Here is an 8,728-nt window from a genome sequence, read left to right as displayed (position 1 = left end):
TCCTAGTGAGTGAAGCTAGGCAGAAGGAAATCCTGGTGAGTGAAGCCAGGTGAAAGTCCTAGTGAGTGAAGCTAGGCAGAAGGAAATCCTGGTGAGTGAAGCCAGGTGAAAGTCCTAGTGAGTGAAGCTAGGCAGATGGAAAACCCTAGTGAATGAAGCTAGGTGAAAGTCCTGGTGAGTGAAGCCAGGCAAGGAAGGAAATCCAGATGGATCAAGGATGATCCGACATCTGGTGTTGGGAAGTCCAAGTAGGTCAAAGGATTGACTGGATACTTGGCAAGGAAGGAAGTACAGATGGGTCAAGGTTGACCAGACATCTGTTGGAAGTCCAAGTAGGTCAATGGGTTGACCGGATGCATGACGAGTAAAAGTCCAAGTGGGTCAAAGGGATTGACCGGACACTTGGTGGGGAGTCCCGGTCAAGGGTGACCGGATGCGAGGCATGATGTACCAATAGGTCAAGGTTGACGGATGTTGGTTAGGGAGGTTTGGGACTTGGTTTTGGGCAAAAACAAAGTCGGATCGATCCGTGGATCGATCAGATGTGGATCGATCGCTGGATCGATCCGTTCATCGAGTAGAAGCTTGGATCGATCCGTGGATCGATCGAGGTCCCGATCGATCGGCCGATCGATCGGGACGATGCTGCGGAATAGCCGGATCGATCCGTGGATCGATCCAGCGCTTATCACAGGGCTCGAATCGATCCGTGGATCGATCCAGCCTCGATCGATTCGGAACATTCGAATCGATCGGGATCCGACGTTGGCGCCGGCGAGCGTGGTCTTCGGCATCTCTTCACGAGCTCTTCTCAGATTCATTCCAGCTCCTCCACATCTCTCTACAAGCACGTGATCGCCAGTTCTTGAAGGTTCTTGGAGGCTTTCCAAGTCAAGAGGCGGATCTATTGCAAGAGGAAGAAGTTAGGGTTAGGGTTTTTACTGCACATCTTGTAAGCTTTTGCTTAACTTGTATTTCCCTTTCTTCTTCTTGTATTGAGAGTGTTGTAGGGCTTCTCCGCCTTTGGTAGTTACCATAAAGGAGTGTTATTCATAGTGGAGGGTGTGTGCGTTGGTGTGGATCCTTGGATTAGTCACCTCTTGTGAGGTGGATACCAAGTAAAATCCTAGTGTTAGCGTTTTGTGTTTGTTTCTGTATTTTCCGCTGCACATCCAAGAAGAAACAAGCAACGCCAAGCAACGAAGCGCACCGAGCGAACGCGACAAGCTATTCACCCCCCCCCCTAGCTACTTTTGGTCCTAACATTTTCAAGGTTGTTATTAACCTTTGAAAATGAAATGGATCTATCATTTACTCTTTGAAAGAGTAAAATGTGCCAAATTTGAGAAGTATTGATTTTAATCCTAATTGACACAATTTAGGAATCATAAGAACTACCAAGTTGGGATTTTGGTATGTTCTTAGGAAAATAAAGGCAATTTGAGCCTTAATTAAGAGTGCTACTCTTGTGGAAGGACGAAATATGCCAACATTTGAGGAATAAGCTAAATTTCAATTGGCATAAATGAATCAAGAGAATTAGAAATGCCAATTTAGGTTTTGGCAATTTCTTGAAGCACTTTTGGGCAATCTAGGTTTAAAATTTTAAGATTAGCTAAGGATTAAGGATACTTAGGTAGATAATCTAGGTATTTTATTTATGTTAAACCGTGCCATGATTGTTTGCTCACTATATGTCATGACATCATATTTAATTTTGTATTTTGCATTCATCCTTTATTATGAAAAATATAAAAATACCATGTCATGTCATACATACATCATGTAGTTATAGGAATCTTTCTTTTGAAAGCTATTTCATTTTGATGTATGCCATAACATTATCATGCATTATATTTCCTTAAAATTAAGGACAAATGACATTTATCAACTTGTATCAACAAGTGGTATTTGTAACAAGTGGTACAAGTGTATCAACAAGTGACATTCTAGGTGGATGTTCAATATTCACGAAAATACCTAGATAGATATGCATGATCCCTAGATTAGGGCAAAACCAACTTTTACATCTCACAAAAACCTATAAGATGACTTGTATGTGTTTTGTGCACATTAGAGACAAGTGAGATGTTAGGATGATGAACAAAACTCAACATGCTGATTTAGTGCATTCTTTTGAGTTTTAAATTCATCAAAACACATAGTTATGTGTTTTCCCATTATTGGGAAAGCTAATGTACAAGTCATGTGCATTAAGCCCAAGGAACATGGTGGGATATTAGTTTTGAAAATGTTTTAAAATACTTTTGGAAAACCTTGGTGAAGGCTATCTTTTGATAGTAATCATCATTGAATAGTTAGATACAAAACTTGAAGAAAACACTAAAGTTTTTGCAAGTTTTCAAGTTTGTGTCAATCTTTGAAAATATGATGTATTTTCATAGAAAACTATTTTTCTTTGATAATATATACCCTAAATAATGTCTACACAAATTTTCACGATTCTTGGTATTTTGTAGAATTTTCTAGGAGTTTTTGAAGTTGACTGAAATGAAATTTCAGCAACTATCAGACTCCAATCGATCACCCGATCGATTGAAGGGTCTCAATCGATCGGGCGATCGATTGAGAGCAGGCTTCTCGCGAACAGAAGCTGTCTCGCGAACAGAAGCTTCTCGCGATCAGTGGATCGATTCAGCATGGTCCGATCGATTGGGACCCAACTCCAATCGATCAAAGTTGCTGATTTTGGCTGGGAAGGCCTATTTTCAGCATTTTGAACCATGTTTGGTCTAGGTAACCATTCCAAACCCCTAAAAATATATTTGTATACATAAAAAGGGTGTTTTCATGTTGAAAACAAGGATGGATTAGTTAAGGGAGACTAAGTAGAAATTTAGGTTGAGGTTTGCTTCAAATTTTGAATATTTGAACCTCAAACTTCTAAATCTGGGGTTCCTAAAGGTTTAGGGATTCCAAGTCATTGTTGGTGCAATGACAGAAGTTACCACCATGTCTTTAAGGGGGAGGGACTCTTTAAAGACATGAAAACTATTTTTCATGAACCTTGGAAGGTGGTTAACCTTCTTTTCAGAACATGCTTAAGGTTGAGCATTTGAACATTAATGGGGAGTGGATATCCTCATTGTTCAAGTGGTTCAAGTGGATAATGCTCAAGGATGGGCATTTGACTACATTGGGGGAGAATGTAGGGTTAAGAATAATGAAGGGTATGAGACTTTCATTATCGTGTTGATCACAACGAGTAGAGTTGTGAACAACGATGAGCAACTATTCAGGGGGAGAGTCTTTAACAAGGGTATTTGTTGATGTGTGCCCAAAGATGGGGTTGATGTGTGCCAATAGGGGGAGAATGAAAAGGGGTAAGTTAGGCCTTCATTACCTAGAGGGAGTTTGCCCTCTTAGGAGGAGAGTGAAGAGTTTAACTTATGTATTCATTACCTAGTGGCATGAAGAAGGTTTAGGCTATGAGATTAGCCTAACTTACATGTGGTATTGTAAGTGGTTGGGTGGTATTGTCAAACATCAAAAAGGAGGAGATTGTTGGTGCAATATCTCTCAGGTTAAGGTTGACCAAGTCTGAGTCTTGGTTTGGGTTTCGATGTGTGACAATATAAGACTTCGATGATATGGACAATACAGGTGCAGTTGTTCATTTGGGGAGATTGTTTGGAGCAATTCCCCTCTGATCAGGGTCTGATCAGGTTGGATGAAGAAGAGTCAAGTAGGTCAAGGTTGACCGGATACTTGACTGGGAAGTCCTAACTGGGATGTTTGCCTGGTGAGTGAAGCTAGGTGAAAGACCTAGTGAGTGAAGCTAGGCAGGAGAAAATCCTGGTGAGTGAAGCCAGGTGAAAGTCCTGGTGAGTGAAGCTAGGCAGAAGAGAAGTCCTAGTGAGTGAAGCTAGGCAGAATGGAAGTTCTGGTGAGTGAAGCCAGACACGAAGGAAATCCAGATGGGTCAAGGTTGACCAGACATCTGGTGAAAGTCCAAGTAGGTCAAGGGAGTGAACAGATACTTGGCAAGATGAAGAAAAATCCAAGTGGGTCAAAGGGATTCACCGGACACTTGGTGAGGGAGTCCTAGCAGGTCAAGGGTGACCGGATGCTAGGTTTTATGTACCAACAAGTCATGGTTGACTGGATGTTGGTTTAGGGGCCTTTGGACTTGCTTTTGGGCAAAAACCAAGATCTGGATTGATCAGCCGATTGATCCAGCAGATCTGGATCAATCAGCCGATCGATCCAGCAGATCTGGATCGATCAGTCGATCGATCCAGCAGATCTGGATCGATCAGTCGATCGATTGGATCATGCCCAATCGATCAGCTGATCGATCGGGTGAGTCCCCACGAACAGAACCCCTTTGGATCGATCCGTGGATCGATCCAGAGGTCCCAATCAATCAGTGGATCGATTGGGAGCTGCTGTTTGTGCGCGATAAGCCCTGGATCGATCAGCCGATCGATCCAGGCTATTCCAGAGAGCACAGAGGCACTCTGGATCGATCGGTTGATCGATCCAAAGCCTCCCCGATCGATTGGGAGCAATCCAATCGATTGGGATCCGACCGTTAGCGTCGATTTAAGCCGCAGGCGTTCATTTCCTTCGGCATCGCTTCTACGATTCATCTCCGATCTTCACCAGCGACTCCACAGCTCTCTCTCAAGTTCAGATCGCCAGTTCTTGAAGATTCTTGGAGGTTCTTCCAAGTCAAGAGGCGGATCAAAAGCAAGAAGAGAAGTTAGGGTTACGGTTTATTGTAAGCTTGTGCTTGTATTTCATATCCTTTCCTTTCTTCTTGTATTGAGAGTTTGTAAAGGCTTCTCCGCCTTCGGTAGTTACCGTAGAGGAGTGTGTTTCTTAGTGGAGGGTGCGTGAGTGTGTGGATTTTGGATTAGTCACCTCTTGTGAGGTGGATACCAAGTAAATCCTTAGTGTTAGCGTTGAGTGTTATTTTCTTGTATATTTCCGCTGCATCTTTGAAGAAACAAACAACGCCAAGCACACGAGCACGCGACGAGCTATTCATCCCCCCTCTCTAGCTACTTTTCGGTCATAACAGGTCGGACATACAAGCCAAGGATAACGGTAAATAGAAGCAGGTCTGGAAGCAGACCTGGCGTGCAGGTCGGTATATACAAGCAAGGATAACGGTAAATAGAATCAGGTCGGGAAATAGACCTGGCATGCAGGTCGGGACGTACGAGCCAAGGATAACGGCAAACAGAGGCAGGTCGGGAAACAAGCCGGGTGTGCAGGTCGGGACATGCAAGCCAAGGATTACAGGAAGCAAATGCAGGTCAGGAAACAGACCGGTCAGGCAGGTCGGAACGTACAAGTTATGGATAGTAGTGGATCGAAGCAGGTCAGGATGTATACCTAACGTTTAGGCACTACAGGACAAACAAGCCAAGGAATCGTAACCGCTTGTCAAAGAATGTCAGAGAACAATCAAGGTGTCAGGGAATATGCTAACAGTCGAGGCGCACAACGCCTTCGGTTTTGTCGCCATCCTATCAAGAAGAGCCACGTGTCAATCACCACCAGACAAAGCCTGACAGCTGACATTCCCTGACACTTGCCAGGTCCCAGAGGCATCCGTTGCAGTATAAAAAGGGAGGCATTGTCCCTTATGCAGGTACGTTCACTCGTCATTTCTCACTAGTCTTTACTTTTCGACCTTTCTCTGTGATTTCTGAGGGAAAAGTACTTGACTTGAGCGTCAGAGGGCCTGACCCGGGGACTTTTCCCCTGGTTTCTGGTCTCTAACGACCCGTGAGCTCGTCTGAGTGTGCGCAGAGCAACAGCGTCATCGTCCTGGTCATCTTCCTTCGTCAGCCGCCCGTGAGAACCTTCCCAGGGGGGTGCCAAGTAGATCCGAGACTTCGGCGACTTTCCGTCAACTTCTAGCACACCAAGGTCCGCCTTCATCCGACTCAGCTTCCGGACGGGATCAGATACTACGTTTGATGTTAGTAAAAAGACCAAGAGAGATATATTTTCTAACGCCGTCGGCCCAAAATATTTATAGAAATTTCTTCGCTCTCACGGTGTTGTAATATCATTTTAAATTTTATCAAAATTAGTTAATAAAATATCCATATTCTTAATAAAATAGTAACATTCTATATTTAACAAATTATTATATATTTTTTATATTAGAATTTATTGCAATACAGTAGAAATTCACCGTTCCATTTGAGATCTTTTTGAGATGGTTGAAGAGATTTTCTTTTCGTGTTGTAGTTGAGTCTCCGACAAAGAATACAAGTCAGAAGGCTCAAAAAAGTCATCCGGTGAACACCTTCAATGTCTAAATCACATGATGCTCCAATGATAAAATAAAAAAGAGAGAAAAAAACTCTGATACCTCACCCTTTTCACTAAATATATACATGAAATCTATATGTGTGAGCGGACAAGATACTTTAGAGATTGAGTATGTTCAGTTTGGCTAAACGAGTTCAGACGGCCTAGAGAGCTCGGTCTAATGACTCAGACTAGTCCAACAGGTCGGCAACTCAGCTACTCAAATCGGTTCGACGGTTCGGCTCAGTTCCACGCGTCAGATGTAACTCGGATAAAACCACAAAATGTATCTTGACCTGGTGCAGGCCAGATACCGATGAAAGACCTTGAGATCAACAATGAAAGTTAAATATAGATGTCATAATTTTTCATCATATTTGGATGCACGTGGTTCAAATCTAAAATGACCGAAACGACTAAACTCGTATTCCAAAAGGATTAAAGTGATTTGTTTGTACACAACATATTGACATTAGTGAAATTGCCGATGGCCAATTTTGTTAAGCAAATGCTGACGTGGTTAATTTTTAATGGAATATTTTATAAATTGAATGTTCTTTTTTAACTCACAGCCGACACGAAGCAGCCACAAAAGAAAGATTCCGTCCACACGAACTCATTCTCGTTCTCCTCCTTTTTTTGCCCCCTTTTTCTTTTTATTTTAGAGATCTTAAATAAAGAGGATGATCGCGGTATCATGATCCTCTATTCACATTTCACATGAGAAATTTCTGATACAAAGAAACAGGGCAATTCGATCGAATCCAGACTTGTAGTTCTAAATTACGCGATTGATTAAGGAAGGGATCAGCTACGGGCAGCGACGAGGGGAGGTCGGAGGTCGCTGGCGGTCTAGATCTTGCGGAGTTTGTCAGCCTTGACGAGAGGGTTGGCGAGCGCGATCGAGTCACGGCCGGCCGCCTTGTAGTCGAAGGCGCACGAGTGGCGCTCCGGGTAGCGGTGCTCCCCGCAGAAGGTCTCCCCGCAGCGGCAGCGGAACCCCACGAGGCCCACCTTCTTCCGGCACGACAGGCACCGGATCGGCCGGCTAGCCGTGTCCACGGCAGCCGCTGTTCCCGAAGGCGCCCCGAGGGGGGAAGATGATGCGGGGGAGGGGGAGGACAAGGAAGGGACAGGCGAGGAAGACGACGGCGACGGCGACGGCGACGGCGGCGGCGGAGGGGAAAGGGACCGCTCCACGGCCACCTTGGCGGAGGCGGCTTGATCTTCCTTGAGGCGGAGGTCGCGATAGCACTTGGAGCAGAGGTCGAGGGTCGCGGGGCTCCCGAAAAACCCGCAGTTGTTGGCGCACAGCCGGTGCCCTTCCTGGCATCTCTGCTCCTCCGCCATCCTCCTCAGACCAAATCTGTCCCAAATCAACCAAAAATTTCAGGGGTAAAAAAAACAACATAAACAGATCGAAAGCGAAGAAGAAACCTGCCGATCAAAAGAAATCGATTCGTACCGAACTCGAAGATCAGGAATATCAAGACGCCTTCACCAACCTTCCGATCGCCTCCGCTTCGCGAGACGTTGGGAAACGGCGAGAAGGTAAAACGATCCACGGCGCTCCTCAGGAGGTGCGATTTGGTATAAATAAATAGGGGGAGGGTCTGGTAAATGCCAACGAGGATTGCGCATAATTACAAACGGACCACCGACCTTTTTTGCTGTGTTTATCCAGATGGCTTCTGTGAAAAATTGACAACAATTTAATATTTTATTTTATTTTTATTTAAAAATAAAATAAAAATAAATCAATTCTTTTCAAAAAAAAATTTATTCCTCCTTTCTTTTCTTTTTCTCCGTGTCAACGAATGTCGGCATATCATGCCATAGTGCCTATCGAATGATTGAGACTATGGATTATGTGGAATACAGAGGCGGCGGCCAGGTCATCTTGTAAATAGTCGCAAGGTCAGGGATAAAAAGATATCGAGAATTAATTAATCAATCAATTAAAACAATTAACCTCCAGCAATTTACTAAAAGCAATTAGTTGTTAATTAAAAAGACATTTTAGTTAAGTTTTTTTACTTTTGGAATATTAAAATAGAATTTTTAATTTAAAAAAAAAGTGAGTTTCAGAAATTAATGTTTTGATATGGCTGTGCGTCCTACACGTGTAGTTTATGCGACGTACCATCTCGTCTACGTATTTAATTTTTTTTAAAAATAGTTTTATTGCTTTCCAATTTTGAATTTTTTTTTATAGGTACACCAACTTTGAAAGTTTAAATAATAAATTTGGAAGGATGAGAAGAATTACTATATTTGTCTTCTTTAAATTATTGTAGATTCATATTAATACTATTTTTCTTTAAATAACTACAAAAAAACAAGTAAATATCAAGTTAGTATAGCAATAATAAGAATGGTCCTAAACTACAGTTGTCCTCGAGACAAGATAGTTCGATCCATCTGGACTTTTCAA

The 8,728-nt window shown here is 43.1% G+C and overlaps 1 protein-coding gene across 1 annotated transcript; it reads right to left on the bottom strand.

Moving 5' to 3' along the window:
- Window positions 1-6,964: 6,964 nt before the first annotated feature.
- LOC122049287 (zinc finger A20 and AN1 domain-containing stress-associated protein 5-like) lies at window positions 6,965-7,884 on the bottom strand. The gene is made up of 2 exons (XM_042610689.1): window positions 7,760-7,884; window positions 6,965-7,660 (listed from the first exon to the last, which is right to left on the bottom strand). The coding sequence occupies exon 2, from the start codon at window positions 7,642-7,644 to the stop codon at window positions 7,147-7,149; it is 498 nt and encodes a 165-aa protein (XP_042466623.1). The 5' UTR covers window positions 7,645-7,660; window positions 7,760-7,884; the 3' UTR covers window positions 6,965-7,146.
- Between the last annotated feature and the right edge of the window lie 844 nt (window positions 7,885-8,728).

This window comes from Zingiber officinale, chromosome 2B (assembly GCF_018446385.1).
Source record: "Zingiber officinale cultivar Zhangliang chromosome 2B, Zo_v1.1, whole genome shotgun sequence".
NCBI lineage: Eukaryota > Viridiplantae > Streptophyta > Magnoliopsida > Zingiberales > Zingiberaceae > Zingiber > Zingiber officinale.
The sequence above is the reverse complement of the archived record's forward strand: the minus strand, read 5'-3'. Positions and strand labels throughout refer to the sequence as shown.

What these genes read in the sequence shown, in the direction of transcription:
- LOC122049287 (XM_042610689.1), bottom strand. Translation starts at nt 7,644, where the DNA reads ATGGCGGAGGAGCAGAGATGCCAGGAAGGGCACCGGCTGTGCGCCAAC.